The sequence below is a fragment of the Sebastes fasciatus genome, chromosome 2 (genome assembly GCF_043250625.1).
Source record: "Sebastes fasciatus isolate fSebFas1 chromosome 2, fSebFas1.pri, whole genome shotgun sequence".
NCBI lineage: Eukaryota > Metazoa > Chordata > Actinopteri > Perciformes > Sebastidae > Sebastes > Sebastes fasciatus.
In genome coordinates this window covers 7,840,011-7,859,061 of record NC_133796.1, presented here as the reverse complement: position 1 = coordinate 7,859,061, position 19,051 = coordinate 7,840,011, and the positions used below count along the sequence as shown (strand labels likewise).

The window sequence follows — 19,051 nt, the reverse complement described above, 5'->3', positions numbered from 1 at the left end:
AACCGCAAAGCCTTGAATTATATTGTATAATTACATTTTCACTTATCCAACAGTGGGGATTTTATCTGTAACAGTTTTACATTATCAATCAATCTTTTTTTTTCCCATAAAATTATTGTTATAGGCTTGCTGTCATTCAAACATCAAACTATCCTCCATCAAATTTTGGCCAATATTAAAAAAACATGAGTATGCTAACATACTCACAATGACGATGTCAACATGCTGATGTTAAGCAGGTTGTTCACCATGTTAGTTTTGTATGTTAGAATGCTAGCGTTTGCTAATTGGTACTAAACATTAAGTACAGCTGAGGCTGATGGGAGTGAATTTAGTTTTGTAGGTCATAAACCAAAGGAATGGACAAATTGAAATGTTGACCTGATAATGCGCTATGGGTCAAGTTTAGAGGTCACCAAGGTTATTACAATTCATCCTGAGGAGGACACAGATGGCTGTTTCAAATATCACAGCAATCCATCCAATAGTTAACAAGATATTTCACTAAAAAACAAACATGTCAACCTCATGGTCTGGACCAAAGTGGTGGAACGGCCAACCAACAGATCACATGAAATGGCATCATATGAAACTAGAAAAACCTACAGTAAGGAATCCATTGGTGCCAACTATGTCATACTAGCTTGTCGGAAAGGAAGCTAAATAACGCTCCAAACTTACGCTAAATTTGGCGAGAAAAAACCTGTTGTGGCCATTTTCAAAGGGGTCCCTTGACCTCTGACCTCAAGACATGTGAATGAAAATGGGTTCTATGGGTACCCACGAGTCTCCACTTTACAGACATGCCCACTTTATGATAATCACATGCAGTTTGGGTGCAAGTCATAGTCAAGTCAGCACACTGACACACTGACAGCTGTTGTTGCCTGTTGTGCTTGAGTTTGCCATGTTATGATTTGGGCATATTTTTATGCTAAATGAAGCACCTTTGAGGGTTTCTGGACAATATTTGCCATTATTTTGTATTATTAATTGATTTCCAATAATTAATATATAAATACATTTGGATAAAGCAAGTATATTTGCCCACTCCCATGTTGATAAGAGTATTAAATACTTGACAAATCTCCTTTAAGGTACATTTTGAACAGATAAAAAATGTGCAATTAATTTGCGATTAACCGCGATTAAATACTTTAATCGATTGACAGCCCTAATATTAATAACAATGTATAATTCTATATAAATTGTAGCACTGATGGACAATAATGGAAATGAAAGCAAAAAACACATGATATGCAGCTCCAGTCACATGAAGAGTTTGAGATGTATTTAAGCCTCCCCTCTGGAGGGTACCGTTTCTCTGTGATGATCAGTGTCGGACTGTACAGAGAGAAACTCTGTGATTCAGGAGTTCAGATAAGGGTGAGGTAGAAAGGCACAGATGACCGGAGACTGTCCCTCTGTGTCTGTCTCTGTCTGCTTCGCTATCTGCTGGGCTGCCTGTCAATCTGTCTTCATCTATCTCTTTCTTTTACTTTGTTAACTCTCAAACAGGCACGCACACACACACAGTGCCTCCTTTTCAGAATAGATAAAACTCTAAATTGATTAGGAGTTACTAGACGAACTTGCTTAAGGATACCGAGGAACCAGACCCTGGCGAGCAGATTGGTCTTATTGGAGGAGCGTTTCTGGAGGCAGAAACAATCTTGCATTTGAGTTTAACCTCACTGAGCAAAGCCCAAGAGCCTCAAGTTCTGTCCTTCTGTCTGTCTGTCCGTCTGTCTGTCTACATAACAACAGACTGAAGCCCAGAGGAAAAGGTAAGAGACGAGGTAGCTACAAATAAGGGATTCATTCATGAAACTTGCCCTCTCATAAATAAATGAATGAATCACAACAAAAAGGGCTCTTAAATTCCGAAACCCCACAGCACTCCACATTTCTTTTTGCTTTCGTGGCCTCTTCTATTATGTATTTCATTCAACAACGGTAACCATGCTCATTTCGATCATGTTTTTTCACCCATTTCACATAGTCTGCTATGTTTTGTCTGGTATTCATCTGACCTTTCATGATCATGAATGCCACCATTATTAATGTATGTCTACATATATAAATGTGCAACTACAACCTTACAACCTTACTTGGGCTGTGTTCGAAATCGCATTCGGACATACAGTTCATACTAAGTGTGACATCAAATTTAGTAGGTCTATGTAGTGCGCTTAGTGCCTGAGAAATGCCCGGATGTATATTAGCAGGAATTTCTGAGTATGAGAAGTGAGCTTACCGCATACTCAATTGCCCCACAATGCATTGTGTCTTGAGTGCTTTGAGACCGACTGTCAGTCATGGGAGATTTTTAGCCAGGCTAAAAGCTGTTAATATGTCACTCGCTATTTTTATGCAAGAAAGTAACCAGCTTTACAATATGTGGTCAGTTTGCAGCGACGTTTACAGGAATGTAAAAGCCACTGGCGGGGTGCCTTGAAACCGGCCCGGCCGTCGCTTGATCATACTTCAGTGTGAACAGTCTGCAGGTAAAAATCACACTTAATTGTTCATTTAGTAGGCAGTATGTAGTAAGCAGTATGTTAGTATGCAATTTCGAACAGCCATATTCTAGTATAAGCAGTAGCATATGGTATTGTTATCAAACTTTAGATAGCCATTGTTGGGCAACTGATATTACAGATCATTGACTTCACAGCTTCCCTCTACTTGCGCTACCGTCACATTTTTATCATTTACTATTATCCCATAATTACCACTTGTGATCACAGTGGCTGCTGTTCAGCAAAAAGTTAGATTATCTCGTTTTAAAAGTTTACTCAACTCTAATAGGCCTTTTTTCCCACAGAAAGACATTTTGAAATGTCACAGTAGGAAAAGCAGGTGTAAAGTAAATAATAAAATTAATGATGGCTGAATTCACACTGTCATGGCTCACCGCTGGAACTGAGCCTTCATTAATGTTACAGCATTACTTGTCTTGCTATGACAAGTTGAAATGTCTGCTGTGAAAAATATTGGATTGGATTATTTCTGCCCCCCGGGAAAACTTGCAAAACACCAGCCATCAGTCTGTCAGATTCTTAGAGTATATCTGAAATGTGGCAAAACTGTGACGCAAAACAGATCTTAAGGTTGAAAAAAGGTCAGGAGGCGGCAGATTGAGTTCCAGGAAAAGTAGCCAGACAGCAGTTTTGCTAATTCACAATGGGCAGTTGTTGCCTTTGGTTTACAGCAGGGTGGGTTAAAGTGAGGGATGGCTAAAACTAGGGGGAAAAAGATTTGAACCGATCTTCACGTCGCATGGTGCAAATACACAGTGGCCAACTGAGCCACCATATTTTTTGACTATGGGCCCACAGATAAAAATTCTACAAATTCTGAGACTTAGAGCTGCAGTTGGTAACTTTTATAAAAAATAACTTTTTATCATATTTGCTAAAACTATCACTATGTCAAGACAGTTGCAAATAAGACAAATAATGTATGTGATAATTTGGAAAACAACCAATCAGAGCCGAGGAGTTCCGAATGCAGGGTCAATCGCTGCTTGTGAACTGTGATCAAACTGTAAAACTAGGCAGCGCTGATTAAATATGAATAAAGATTATGTTACTGTAATGCCTGCCGTGCCATGTTTAGCTATAGGTAAACAGTCGGCCTACACTAAAGTATGAACAAATATGACAAAAAAATATTTTTATAAAAGTAACCAACTGCAGCTTTAAACGAATAGTTTGATATTTGGGAAATACACGTGACCTATTCACTTTTTTGCTAAAAGTTAGATAAGAAGATCGAAAATATACTCCCACAACTGTTCATAAAATATGGAACTACAGCCAGGATACAGTTAGCTTAGCATAAAGAATGGAAACAGGGGGAAAGAGCTGTGTCCAAATGTAACAAAATGTGTCTGCCAGTACCTCAAAAGCTCACTAATTACCACATTTACACTCTTTTGTTTTAGTCTGTACAAAAAAACGAGGTGTTGCGGTTTTCCAGAGGGTCATATGCCGCACCTTATCTTGGCAGTGGCAGTGGTGACTTCCTGTGTTAATTAGTGAGCTCGAGAGGTGCTGGTTGGTAGAGAGAGCGTATTCCCCAAATGTCAACTTTCTTTTCTTTATTTCTAGAACCCCAGAGATAATTAAATGTGCATGAGCATTAAACATTCCCTTTCCAGTTTGTTTTCCAGTTTTCCCTGCTGGTTTGCAGGAGGCAGTTCAGGAGACAGACCCTGGGAGAACCACATTATACTAATAAAACTCAAACCAGCTGGTACATCACTGCCTAACTGGGAGCTAGCTCACCCTATTGGCACTTTGCAATCCAAGATAAGGTGATGATGCAATATCTTTGGCTTGACACTGTCCGTCTACACCATTATAAACAGAGATACAGCCGTGCAAACGCGCCGCTTCTGTCAGATCGCCGACGATGTCCCATGCATCTGTGTGAGGGTCATATTTCTCCACGCTCTGCAGGTAGGTCCCTTTAGAGCAGGAATAGCCCCCAGTGACGTACACGCAGCCCAGCATGGCCACCGCCCCGCACTCTATCCTCCTCTCCTTCATGCTGGCAAGCGGGATCCATTCTTCTGTGTCCGGGTCGAAGCGTTCGGCGAGGGTGGTCTGGCCCCCTACCAGGTACAGGCTGCCGTTCAAAGACACCAGGCACATCCCGTACTCTGCGGGGAGCAACGACATGACAGGAACTGGGTTTCAATCCAAGCATTTTTATGTAAAGGCTTAATAGGACACAGCAAATTTTGGGGCTCTATCTTTCTACACGTACAATCAAGAGCAGTTGTGATTTCTTGAGTGCTTGTGAAGCAGCATATTTTTATCCCTGAGAAGTTGGTTATTTTATTTAATAGATTTGATATCAGAAGTACCTGGATGGGGGCAAGTGGTTAGGATACTCCACTGGTCGACGTCAACCTTGTAACTTTGGATCTTGTTGAAGCTGCAGCTGCCCTTGAAGCCGTAATTACCACCTGCTACATAGATGTTGTTTCCCAACACAGTCGCGGAGGCGTTCCCCACACCTGTGAAAACGGACAGGATCATTTTATCAATATTATTCTGGTCAATTTATAGGAATAATTTGACATTTTGGGAAATGGACTTTTTTGCTTCCTTAGATTTTGAGATGAGAAGATTGATACCAGTCTTGTCCATGTTGACCTTCTCTTCTAACTCTCGGCAACAAAGCAAACAAGCATATTTCTCAAAATGTTAAACTAGTCATTTGATGTTAGCTTAGCGTGTTCATCTTGGTTGTGATATTTTTGACAAACAAATGCTCATGTGACACCTGAACATCAAATCTACATGAACCAACATAGAGATGACAAATGTGTGACATCCTTGTAGAAACACACCTTGCACCATGTCAGCTACAGCCATCCACCTCCTCTTCAGTGGATCAAACTGTTCAGTCTGTGACATTGCTGAACCTCCTCTGTAGCCTCCCATAATATAGACACAGCCACTACAGGCCACAGAACAGTGGTAGTACCTGCAGGGGGGGGAGGTTATGAGTATTATTATTAGATATCTTATAAATCAAATTTCAAACAGTATTGCCAAAACAGAATGAGCCAAAGCTTCTGTGTGTGTTTATAAGCCTCTGAGGATTATACATTAAGTAATTTGATCAGTAATGCAGTGGTGGAGAGAAAGTACATTTACTCAAAGAACAATTCTCGGATAGACCGAACCCCATTCCTTTAAAATATGTAACCAAATAAGCTTAAAACTAATCAAAAACAAATGTGACAGTATATTTTTACGTACCTGGCGGTCAACATGGGCTGTCCTTCAGTCCAATAGTCAGAATCGCTGTTGTACTCCCAGACTGCATCCAACACCTCAGTGGTGTTGGTTCTGTACCCCCCGCTCACATAAATGGTACAGCCCAGTAAGGCCACCGCATAGCTCTCCTTGGTGTAATCCGGCATCTCTTCACCCTGCACCCACTCCCCGCTCAGCACGTCCCAGCTCTGGACCTTGGACAAAGGGTGCCAATGGTAGCCCCCAATTGTTATCATCCTGGAGCTGGATCTCATTCTGTTAAACCTCATGGAGGACTGTTTGAACACAGGCGTTATGGTGGACATAGAAAGGAGGCTGTCAGAGTCATTTAGCTCATTGTAACCGCGCATTTTCAGCAAGGCATTGCTGAGGTTTGTTGGGTTAATGTCCAGTTCCAGGGAGGAGAGCTGTTTTGTTCGGATGAGAGGGTCATGACCCAGCCACCTGACCACTGCCTCCGCCACCACTTCCTGGTTCTCCTCTGCTAGGACAGTCCTCAGGCTGTCGGGGTCCAGTTCAAGAAATTCCTCTTCTTTGATCACCTCCTGAAACCTGAAGCACAGTGTTCAGAGTTAGCCTTCCTCAAAGGAATCTTCTACAGATAATACAGTGACTTTCACAACTATATTTTACAGTAAAAACATGTAGCATATAGCCTACATAGAGGGACTACAATAGATCAGTAAGATTTATTATATCCTAGAAAGAAGCACTTAAATAAGATTTTTGTCTGCATTCATTGTGGAAAAATGGTTTAAAAATACTCAATGACATGAAAAGGAAAAACTACAATTCAGAAAAGTTCTTTGTCTTCGTTCTTAAAATCCAACACTGCAAAAGATTTCACTAAATAGAGAGAGCTGATCTCTGACCTGCCCGCTAGCAGCCTGCGGGCTTCTTTCTCCAGGGTGAGGCATGCGTGCAGCTGGGAGAACGCCAGCATGCCGAGGCAGTTGTCTACATCCAGCAGACGCACCAGGAAGGCCTCGCAGGCCATCTTCACCGCTCCGAACTGCAGCAGGTCAGCGGCCTTCAGCAAGCTCTCCACGTTCAGCTGGGTTATGGTGAGGCTGGAGGAGTAAATGTAGTCTACCAAGGCTGACAAGACCTCCACTTCCACCACAGGCAGCCTGGGAGGAGAGAAGAGGAAGAGTTATGCAGTGTGTAAAGTGCCAGTCTAAGAGGATGCGGAGGAGCCTACCCTTTCCTAAGACTAGAATTTTGACTGGGATAAATAGGGACTCCAGATGAGAGAAAGGTAAATAAAAGTAGACTCTCACTTTGATCTTGTCATAGCCATTACTAAAGTATAAAGTTAAAGAGTAAATTAACTGATGGGCACGGTTACAGGTTCAACAGAGCACGCTTCTGACCACATACAACCACACCCAACAGTGATGTCACAGGGTCCTGGAGTACACCTTTACATCACTGCAGCAAGGTGAAAAGTTAAACCACTGAAGGTCAACAAAGACAAGATTTTTAGTGGGTGTTAAGTTACTCTTTAAATAATAATAAACTACATTTACATGCACAAAATATTCCTTTTTCTTTTTTGCCATAGTCCAAAAGAGACAAGATTCCTACAAAGCCGTTTACATGGCTAATGAAAATGAATATTAGGCTAATTTTCTCATTTACATGCAGTGGAATGTTTGTCCGTGCAAACACAGCCTTCCTCTTTCATTCCTTCAACTAACTACTTGAAAAGATTAATAAATTAGCTGTGAGTTAATTTAGAATATAATATAAGGACACGGTTGACAACTTACTTATTGATGACGTATATCACACGTTACACAGCAAAGAAATTGCCTTTAACCTTCGGTGAGTTATAGGTGGCACTTTTCACACTTCATACAGAGAGGAGAGGGAGGGCAAAGCTAGGCAAGTGTATCATCTTGTTTTGACACAGACAAATAGTAAGTCATACAGTAATTACTGAAACACGGTGGTCAGTTTGTAAAGGTTAAGGAGAAAGGTTAAGAGATTTCAAAAGATATTGGCACATTGTTCATGTACCAATATCTTTTGAAACCTCTGCGAGTTGTAAGAAGTGCTGCTGAAATCCATTAAGTGGTAGTTCATCCACATTCTTCATGATAATTTAATCACGGGGGACAATATAGAAGGAAATGGTTACTTGCAGCTCTGTCTCTTCATGACCCGTCTCACCTGTTAACTATTACCATCTGGTCACGCTGAACACAAGACTCTGGCTAGACATTTTTTCAAAGGATTTTGTGATAATTTATTGATCCCTTGAAGAATCTCTCCTCTGTTTTCTCCTCGCTCCTCTCTTACAGGGAGTTCAGAGGTCAGGGAGAGCTGGAGAACAGCTCCGTTGGAGCTAGTAGGGCTTGATTGTCTATCCAAAGGCAAGGCTGGGCTAGTACAGCTCAGCAGATGTTTGCAAATATGAGCAACACGTCACGGAACATGAACCAAGGTTGCCGGAATGAATGACTGCCTTTTAAACCACTAAACCATTAAATTTCCTCGATGCCTTCCAACTAAATACTAACATGGTGTTTACGAGGCTGTAAGCCACGATATAAACCAGTGTACTCCTGTTTATGCTGTTATTATTGTGTCATGATTTCATAATTCTTATTCATACATTTAACATTGCCCTAAGTGCTTTTTATATTTGCATACAAGAGTGCCGTCCTTTAATATTTAGTAGGGCTGTCAATCGATTCAAATATTTAATCGCTATTAATTGCATGATTGTCCTAGTTAATCATGATTAATCACAAATTAATTGCAAATTTTTTTATCTGTTCAAAATGTACCTTAAAGGGAGATTTGTCAAGTATTTAATCATAAAGTGGTCCTGTCTGTAAAGGGGAGACTCGTGGGTACCCATAGAACCCATTAACATTCACATATCTTGAGGTCAGAGGTCAAGGGACGTCTTTGAAAATGGCCATGACAGTTTTTCTTAGCCAAAATTTTGCGGAAGTTTGGAGCGTTATTTAACCTCCTTCGCGACAAGCTGGTATGACATCATGGACCACCAATGGATTCTTTGGCTTTTCTAGTTTCATATGATGCCAGTATCTTCACTCCAGCTTTAAAACTGAGGCCTTAAACAGAGCATTTCAGACAAAGTGTGAAAAAAAGGTGCTGCAGCACAGACGCTATGAGAAAAAGGCTTTTTATAACAATAAAGCATGTAAACATGTTCTAAAAGAAACATAAAATACAAGTACGTAGCTGCAAGTGAGCATAATAGGTCCTCTTTAATTGGTATAATCCATCCCAATGACCCCCTCCCTTTCTCTCACATGCATACCTGACGAGGCTGTTGGTCCTCTCCCTCATGTCAGCGGTGAACATGACTCTGAAGTATGAGCTGCGTGCGCAGAGCGCCACCTTGTGGCAGTGCAGGACCTGGCCGGAGGAGCACTGCAGGGCGATGTCTGTGAAGAGGCCTTCAGAGTAGAAACCCCTCAGGGCATCCAGCACCTCCTCGGGGTGGCTCACATCGTGGAAATCATACTCGTAGAGGTCCTGGGGTCTTCTGGATGACGCCGCGGTTGTCTGTCTGTGCATTACAAAGTTTGACACAGTGCCATGTCACATCATAGGTTTGGATACTTATTGTCGGTTTGATTATGACAAACACATTTTAAAGTTACATTATGTTCTGCATGTATATTGAATTGCCGACGTCTCTGGGGTTTTCTATGATGAAATGCTGTGTTTTGGAAAAAAAAAAAATTTATGTAGGCTATCAGAAAAGAGGGATGTAAACGACCGTGGTGCCCCCGAGGTCTCTTACCCCATTCTTCAGTTTGGTGTGCAAATGAGACAGTTGCCCGCTGAAATCAAGGATTGCCCCTTTAAATATTTATCATCACTTCATGCATAATAAATGGTGTTATGGTGATATAATACATATACATGGATCATTTGTGGTGTTAAATTATGGTGTTGAGTTTCTCCTATAGATCTGGTTTCCCTCGAACAGCCCTTGCTATTAATAAAAACACATGGAAAACACATTAGAAAATAATTAATGATTATTACCTATAGCTATAAGCCCAGTGACAGCAAATTGTCTCTTGCATTATGATTTTTAGCTTTGTATATTCCCCCCTTAATAATTAACTTTAAAGCATATGGTAAAATACTTTCTGGAGTAAAGTGACAACAAGTTTGAATTTCCACAACAAAACCATATTTTGAGCATGATACATCAATGTGAATGGACAATGACCATAACATACCTGATCAACATGGTCCACAGGATTTGAGGTCGGTTCCACTGAATTTCAAAATAATTTGCAAAGAGAGGAATTGAATTGCTCCTTCAGGTGACAATAATCTGGACAGATTCTAAGGGTTATTTTTTAGGTGTCATGACATTAAATTGTCGCGACGTCCCTCTGCATTTAGTAGAAAAACACTGCACACAGATGATCTGAGTGGTCACTGTTCAGCAAGCCAGAATAACTTCTGGTCGTGACTTTCAAAATAAAACGCGTGTTTACATGTGAGCTCACACACATGGCCTGTTCCTCTAGCATGAACCAGGCTTTGATCACCTCTAGATGTACATGAACCTGATAATTGCCCTATCTATCTTTAACAGTGGTGGTAAGTAACTTTATTTACAGTTTTATGTACTGCACTTAAAGTAGGCTACAATTTGAAGCCTTCTTTAGTAGTAGCCGGTCTGTTTTCTGCCTATTTATACTCCCACTGCATTTCACAGGGAAATATTGTAGGCTGCTGTTTGCTAAACTACATTTATTCAACAACTTGCAGATTAAGATTTTATGTTCAAAAACATTTTATCAAATGTGATGCATTATAATTGGTTGAACAATATGGTTGAACATTTAGTAACCTACTGCTTGCTACATGTTCAACATACACTGCTTAATGCATTGATATTAATGATCAGATATTAAGATAAGATAAGATATTCCTTTATTAGTCCTGCAGTGGGGAAATTTGCAGTGTACAGCAGCAAAGGGGATAGTGCAAAAAACAAGATGCATCAGCTAACACAGTAAAAAAAAAAAAGAGCTAAACAAAGTGTAACAAAATATGAACCATTTAAATATAAAGAAGGAAGTATAAAAATAGGAGCAGTATATACAGTATTGACAATAAACAGACTATTAACAAAATTGCACAAGTGGAAAATGATATTGCACAGTGAGAATGAAATGAAATTCCATCTGAAAAATATCAGGTTATTGTCAGTTTTTGGTGTGTAAGTGTAAGTGGTCTACTGGGAGCAGCCATTAACCATTTATCATCACCATATTACAATATATCTTTTAGACTATGCACCACTGAGAGTGGTGATACTGCAACATTTTGTTGTTAATAGTTCTATAAGCCTTTTACTTTCAAAATCTGACAAAAAGTCACGCTTTTACTTTGGAGACCAAATCGCTGTACTTCCGGTTGCGTGCGTCTGTCTTGACCCTGGTGTCACTGATGAGCCCTCTGAGCGCCTGGAGGTTTTGAATGATCATCAAGGTGCCTTTGGTCCAGTGGTTCAGCTCCTCCTCATCTCATCATACTAAACATGGTGTCAGCTGTCTGATGATAACATCAACCAGGATCACATGTTGATGCATTCACTGTCACAGTCTGACTGTGGTTGACACAATCTGAAATGAGATTATGGAGGCTGTAAAGAGAGGGGGTGTAGTGGGGGGGATGGTGACATTTTAGGTTTGGACAGACTTCAATCAATAGTAAGTCAATAGGTTCACAGATAAAGCTGGTTCCCAAACTCATTATAGACCCTTACATGATAAGTAAATGTTCACCAGATATTTGATCATGTTTTGTCAGTAAATCATAGAAACTGTCCATCACAATTTCCAATGGTTTGTCTGACCGACAGTCCAAAACCCAACAATGTTCAGTTTACATATGATAGCACACCAAGGAAGATAGCAATCACCTTTGAGTAGCTGATATCAGTAAATGCTGCCATTTTTCTGTAAAATAATGACTCAAAACATTTAATTGATTTGTGAAATACTTGTAAATTAATTTTCTACTGATCTTAATTGAATAATTGTTGCATAACTCACACTTATTTGGGAATATGCGAGATGTAATCAAAATTATATCAACTGCTATAACTATTAAAACTGTGGGGCAGTCATGTTTTCATACTTACACTTCTGGGAAATGCTCACTTTATCAGTACATAAGATGATGCAGGGCTTTATATTGTTTCATTACAAAGTATACATTATGATACAGATATTGTTGTGAACATATAAATATCTTATTGATACATCTAAAGAATACAATTAGGATTGATAACTGTATATTCCTACTAAAGTCTGCAAAGGCACTAGCTTGATAAAATACATGATGCAGTTCCTACCTCTGACCACTGGAGGGCATTAAAACTCTGATTTTAAATGCACATTTAAAGTTGGCAACAGGACATTTATATTTACCAGTTGTTTAACATGAATAATGTATATATTATTTTAAGCATTATCAGTTTCTGAGTCTACCTCTGTGTTGATGCGAGATGTTGATCTGTGTATTTAAAATCACGATTGTTTGCTGCCCTCTAGTGGTGACAGCAAGGAACTCTGACATTACATTACTCAAGGTAGCGTCAACGTGGACATTATAGCATATGTACACTTCCTGTAAATCCTTTCAATGATTCACTAAATACATAATATTTAGTATAGTTATTTAATGTTAACTGCTGCACATCACCTAAGCTCTCTAAAACCCCAGGGGGAAACCTGAAAATTAGTGTAAAATGTTGTTAATAACTGTCAAACATAAATAATCCTGGCTATTCAAATTAAAGCAAAAAGCATGAATGTCGTGCAGCATTTAGAATGACGTCATTATATAGACTGACTTTCTCTCAGCACCCCCAACTTTGACTGACTTTCAGTATTCCTGTTGACACCTATTAGTGAGAGGAGAGGAAACATTTTAAGGGCTACACAATAATTACAGACATCAAGTGGGCCCACAACACACCCAGGAGGGTCATCACAAGCACATTCTGGTTTTGTAAGCTGTTCTTGATTTCTTGCACTTTTTACACATATTATGTGGGAAAAAAATGCCCACAGCTCCTTAATATACACACGTGGCTTGTGGCTGCATTGCATGCTGGTCTATTGAGGCTCTACGGATAGACAAACTGATATTGCCTTTCCTACAATATATCCCATTTTTGTTATTTTAGATTTCCCTTCACTCTGCCTTATTAATGCGTTATGTAGACACAAGCAGCAGGTTTATCCAAGGGTGATACTGTGACTATAGTAGTGTGATCATATAGTTACACCATCATGTCATAAATGCAACAAATCATAATATGATGGAGTAAAATCTGTGGTCATTCACACCAGCTGTTTCCGAGCCCTCTCTCTGGCCTGAACGCCAAACTTTCTGAGCAAACTAGTCCAAACTTCCGAGACTTGAATCCCAGTTTGACAGCCTCACTCTTGAGCCTGGCTATTACTTATGCAACTAAGCATCTTCTTTAATACAGCAAGCCTCATCTAAAGCTTCTTCCCACTGAAGAGTGAATTCAGGAAGTAAACAAAGCCTGCTGAGTCTTGGATCATAATACCAGGTTAGATCTTAGGCAAGAGCTGTCTCTGTGAGTTGTTGGCGTGCATCCCTCTCCAAATCCGTCTTCAAATCCCTCTCCATTTGTGCCAATCCAGTGATGCTTTTTTTTTTTCTGTCAGTCTTGGGAAGGAATATCTTTGCATCTTCAAAGGATATATCTGCCTATCTGAAAAGTGAGGATAAATCACTTCCTCACCACTGGCTGAAGTTTGGGTGGAAACAGAACATTTAGCTACATCAATAATGATTTTTACAAAACAGGATGATGCATCAATAACCGTCAAGTTTCATATATTTTACATCTCTCATCATTTCCAGAGGATGAAGCCCTCTGACTTTACTGATCCCCTGATGGGCCTTCCTCTAGCGTCAACAACACGTCAAAGTTTTCACTTATCCTGAGAAATACTTCAACACCTATTAGATGGATTGGTGTAACATTTTGTACAGACGGTCATGGTTCCCAGAGGATATATCCTAATGACTTTTAATGATCCGCTGAGCCACCATGAGGCTGACAGTTTCAGTTCTGAGTGAAATGTTTTCAACAACTATTGGACAGATTACCATGGTACACGTTTCCTTCACGATGAATTGCAGTCACGTTGGTGATCCCTTATCTTTTCATCTAGTGCCATAATCACGTCAAAATATGAGGTTTCTTTATATATATTTTGGTTTATGACTATAAATACCTGCTGAACTAACGACATTCGTATTTTTGTGTTTCGTGCTTATTGGAAAATATTAGCACGCTAACACGCGAAACTAAGATGGTGAACACGGTAAATAATATACCTGCTAAGACTTTTCATTGTGTTTAACGTACAGCCTCACAGAACCACTAGCATTACTGTACACTTATTATGTTATGGATTGTACAAGTATTGAATTTGTATTTGAAAAATTACATTTCACCCTTTCTTTAGAATTCTAAACATACTTAACTTAACTTCTTATTTTTTCTACCTCCTCACTTTTTTCTTTTTCTTAGTCCTAGCATATATACTGTATATATTCCATTTTCAGATTTTCAATTGAACACACTATCTTCTCATTTTTCCTCTTTCAGTTGGTAGATTTTTGTCCAGCCATCATCTGATATGGAGAGTTGAGAGGATATAACATTTCGACAGACTGACTGGATGATTAGATTTTCTCAGCAGGTTAAACCTGCAACACTCTCCGTGATTAATAAAGGCCAATATACTGTATTTATCATCTCCAAAAAGCTGGTTTCAGCCATTTATAAAACGCCCCTTCGACATCTAATGGACTGCACTAGTTGTTTCTAGTATTTTGTCACCTTAATTTATTTATACAAAGCAAATATTAGACTGTTGTTTGAATGTATTGCAGTTTTTTCTGGTCATTCGGTGAACAGTACATGAAGAAAAAAAATGGATCCAAGAGGTTTCTGGTTTTAATTGCATCATCAGAATCACATGATTAAGAATAAACAAGTCATATTTCACATGTTGCTTCATGACAGTGTCATTTAGGTTGGAATAACATACTCTATCATAGCTGGTCTAATACTCTCTCAAACAGTTATCTGGATAACATTATTGAATAAAACCAGTGTGAAGCATTGGATGGATGTAAAAACAGCAGTTCTGAGACTTTTTGTTCATTTAGCGTAAACAGTTAGTTTAGGTTTATGCCATTTAATAGAGCCAACTCAGAGTCAACATGATCAGGTTAATCCAAACCTGGTTTAAACAATCAAAATAGCTTCACATGTAGGACTACAAACCACAGACCTGAGATGTAAAACAGTCAAAATCACTGAAGGTCAGAGATGTTCAAAACCACAGAGCAGCATATATTAGATACAAGAGCAAAAATATATAATCCATAATCCAACTATGGGTAAAACCTACTGTAATTAGCTCAGTTATGTGTGTGTTCTCCTACTGTATGATCTTAAAGGTTTGTAGCAAACATGGAAGTTATTCTCCCGATTATAAGTGCTGTTATACTTTCAGTGGTAAGATTAAGTACCATTAGACAACTTTGACATATTATGAACAATGTATTTGGCAAGACAGATTTATTCATTTTATTTCTTAATAGCAAATTGGGCAACTGAGGTAAATTAATGTCGAAGTGTTACGCTCAAAATGCTGGTTACTGGCCTTGATCTAAAATTGTAATTATTAGCTATACTATGATACGCCTTTTTCACTGGAAACATTTAGACATGTCACAGTAGGAAAAGCACAGATGTAAATTTGAAAAAAATGAATAATTTCATTTAGCTGCTTCAGTTTCAGCGTCTAGGTATTCTGCATTCTGGCTCACAGGGACACTTAAATAGAACAGAGACATATTTTGAGAACTGATCTGTGCTTTTCCTTCTATGACAAGTCTGCTGTAATAAAAAAAGGCATATTGCAATTCAATACATACCGCTAATACACTGGTAAAGTCATAAAGTGTATTTGTAGGTTTTATAGTGTGTTTAAAAGCACATAAGTTAGCTGAAGTGCCGTGCAAAGGCTTCATACATAACTGATCTCTATAAACTCTAACTTATAAACATATTGTAATGACAAAATAAGTACTGAAAATATAGAATATTGTGTTTCAATGTGGTTGGAAGATGGCTACACCAGTTGATACCTGGCTTTAAGATACTCTTAAGAGATTTTTTGGGGGGGAAATGCACTTATTCGCTCTCTCGTCCAGAGTTAAAGGTGCTCTATACGATATTCAGAGCACTAATATAGCAGCAAACAACTATTGTCTGTGTAAAGATATAGAGGCGTAATGTCTACCTGAGCAGAGAATGAAGTCTCTCTCCCTCTGTGTGTGTTTTAATTTGAGCTTCTCTGTGCTTTGTTGACATAGCTGGGGCGGCCATACATGCCTTTTAGTGCATGTGAACATGCCCCACTGGCTAGTTCACAGCCGCCGCTCTGCACTGTTCTCATACGGCGGTTACAGCTGATAACGCCGTCCTGATCGTCGTCGTGGAAGCCCGGCACCCACCCCTCCGGTTCCCCCTCAGGTAAACACTGTTTGCTCTGTTAGTACTATTAGCTGCGAGCCGTCGGCTCAGCTGTCGCCATGTTGAGAGCCGTGTGGAAGCAATAAATATGCTCTGAATATCGCGATCAGCACCTTTAAATCAGAAGATCAGTACTACTATCAAGTCTGCCATCCAAATATGGTGATTGATTAACTTAGCTTAGCAGGAAGACTGAACAACTGAGCACCAGTTGCCATTATAACACATTGTCTTACCAGTCAACCTGCTGTCTTGAACTTCTCTGTAGATCTTGATCCCTGAATTTCAGTTCAATGTAAACATTGTTTTTGTACTGTTTTTATATTTCGATTGGGCCCCATTCTCCACCTCCGCCTCTGAATAAAAGGCAAATCCTTAATTAGAACTGAGAGTCCAACCTTGTTTGAGGGGGCTTTTACTGTTTAGGAAAATATAACATTTCAAGGATTTGTATCTTAATTAAAATAATTTTACCAACTTTAAAAAATTATAAATACTGTCTTCATAATATTAATTTATTTTTTAAAAACAATCACGGGGAGCAGCACACACTCCATATTTTCCGCAAGTGCAATATTTCATTTACGACTGAGATTTCGATCAAGTAGTGTACTCCGTAGCCCGGGCTACGGCTGCATACTTGCTTTCAGCTCCTCGAGGATGTCAGTGCCGCTGCTCCAGGCAATGACTTTAGCTCTTAGAGAAGCGTTGTTTTCCAGTTTGGCCAGCAGTTTCTCCAGGGTGTACCCCTTCCTGGGCATCACAACATCATGCCCTCTCAGACAGGTAGCAGGGCACAGATCATTCCCGCCGTCCCCCGCGTAAAATACCCGCTCGTACTCCACGCCTCCGTCAGACTGCTCCGACAGATACAGCTCCAGGACTTTCTTCTTACACAGGTTGACGGGGCATCGATCGCAGTCGTGTGAGTGGTAGCACTGCACCTCCATGTACCCGAGCTCATTGAACTTAGCCGGGTTGGTGTAAACCTGGTCGACGGCTGCCTGGAATCCGGATGCGTGGAGGATCCAGTCTATGAACATGGTGTTGGAGTCAGAGATGACTATGCAGTCAATGGTGCTCTTATGCTCAGATATGAACGTCAGCAAGTCCGTCATTCCGGCGGTGAAGGGGATGGTCTCCATCACACTGCGGACCCTGTCGGGGCTGACCTTCTGGTCTCCTGGATGAAACAAGAGGAGAAGAATAAGCAGGTTGGAGGAAGTAGCAATAAAAATGTGAAATATTTGGAGCAGCTCTGTGAATGGACAAATGAATGGCAAACAGGATAATGAATTCTCACCTATGTAGTTCATCACTCTGCCCATGAACTCAGTCCAGTGGCCTTTTCTGTAGGAATTCTCCACCGAGTCAGGAAGAGTCTGACCTGGAAGGCATCTGGGAAGAGAGAAAACCAAAATAAGATCCATTAAGTGGAGATGTTGCTTGTTATTAAGATATAGAACATTATATGTCATCTGTGGTTCTTTACTGTATAGTTTATTTATTATTTATTATTTATTTAACCAGGTTAGTCCTATTGAGATCAAAGATCTCTTTTACAAGGGAGACCTGGCCAAGATAGCAGCAAGAGAGTTATAGTAAAAGTAACAGACAACACATATATTAACAACATTAAAAACTTGCTCATACAAAAACACTTGCACACAGACAACCTGGACTGCAGCGATTTCACCAGAGCTTTAAATTCATTCAAGGTAACTAAGTTTTGAAGTTGAAGATCAGATTGTAAATGTTTATAATAGTGATCATGTCCACTGTGGAATTTTAATTTAACAGTCTTTTATTAGTATTATTTCTTAGATTTGTATAAATTTTTCAGTAGTCAAAATATACCTAACTTGTGTTTTGTATTCAATGTATTATTTACCTGATCACCCAAGTGTCACTGTTGTCATCCACCACAGTGTGGTCAAAATCAAACACCATCAGAGTCTTCATGTTTCACCTGGAAAGACACACAAATGTACAATAAGACATGAAGTAAAGAAAGCTATTATCATTATTATCATGTAATAATATTTTCGTTATATAGAGTTGTATTGCGTATGTTTGCTCGGTCTAGTGGTGACATCAGGGTTTGGTTAGTATATATAATTATCTACTTGTTGTAGTTGTTGCACTCAACCCAGTTTATTTCTTATCAGTAGCACACACCTTGAGTGACCAAAATAAACTGTACCACAACTGTTTTATCTCAATACATGTATGCCGATTTTACCACAACACCTCAATAAACCCAGATATGTTTTAAGTTATATTCTAATAGCTAAAAAAGGTTATTTTTACACTCACTAAGCTTTAAATGACTGTTTTTTAAAGGAGGTCTGGTGTAACTTCGGCCTATAGCAGCAAACCGGCTAATCCCTCCATTCATATCCTGCTCCAATTATTCAGATCAGGTTTCAAGAGGAATAACAGGGATTACAGTGATGTTTGTACTAGACTATACACCAGATTAAGATACATAAAATACAGGATATATTAGATGAAACTGACCTCAGCCTGTCTGACATTAGTCCACCGCTCTGTCTGTCTTCCTCCTCGTCTTGTTGTTGTGCTACAAGATGTGATTCTGGACTCATTACTGCCACCTACTGGTCAAGTGCTGCTATGGTAA

The 19,051-nt window shown here is 39.5% G+C and overlaps 3 protein-coding genes across 4 annotated transcripts in view; 1 reads left to right on the top strand and 2 right to left on the bottom strand.

Annotated features, from left to right (window-relative positions):
• LOC141783314 (synapse-associated protein 1-like) overlaps positions 1–19,051 on the top strand; it is a 223,446-nt gene that overhangs the window by 195,415 nt on the left and 8,980 nt on the right. The gene's annotated exons all lie outside the window — the stretch shown is intronic.
• Positions 3,617–10,294, bottom strand: LOC141783214 (kelch-like protein 23). The gene is made up of 7 exons (XM_074660360.1): positions 10,034–10,294; positions 9,097–9,348; positions 6,671–6,928; positions 5,781–6,350; positions 5,366–5,502; positions 4,877–5,029; positions 3,617–4,669 (listed from the first exon to the last, which is right to left on the bottom strand). Exons 1-7 carry the CDS (start codon positions 10,042–10,044, stop codon positions 4,284–4,286), a joined length of 1,767 nt encoding a protein of 588 aa, XP_074516461.1. The 5' UTR covers positions 10,045–10,294; the 3' UTR covers positions 3,617–4,283.
• phospho2 (phosphatase, orphan 2) lies at positions 14,803–19,042 on the bottom strand. 2 transcript variants are annotated; one of them, XM_074660575.1, is made up of 4 exons: positions 18,931–19,042; positions 18,302–18,379; positions 17,714–17,808; positions 14,803–17,593 (listed from the first exon to the last, which is right to left on the bottom strand). In XM_074660575.1, the coding sequence occupies exons 2-4, from the start codon at positions 18,370–18,372 to the stop codon at positions 17,037–17,039; spliced, it is 723 nt and encodes a 240-aa protein (XP_074516676.1). In that variant the 5' UTR covers positions 18,373–18,379; positions 18,931–19,042; the 3' UTR covers positions 14,803–17,036. The 2 variants fall into 2 exon arrangements, with proteins under 2 accessions (XP_074516676.1, XP_074516685.1); XM_074660584.1 differs by lacking the exon at positions 18,931–19,042 and adding an exon at positions 18,478–18,529.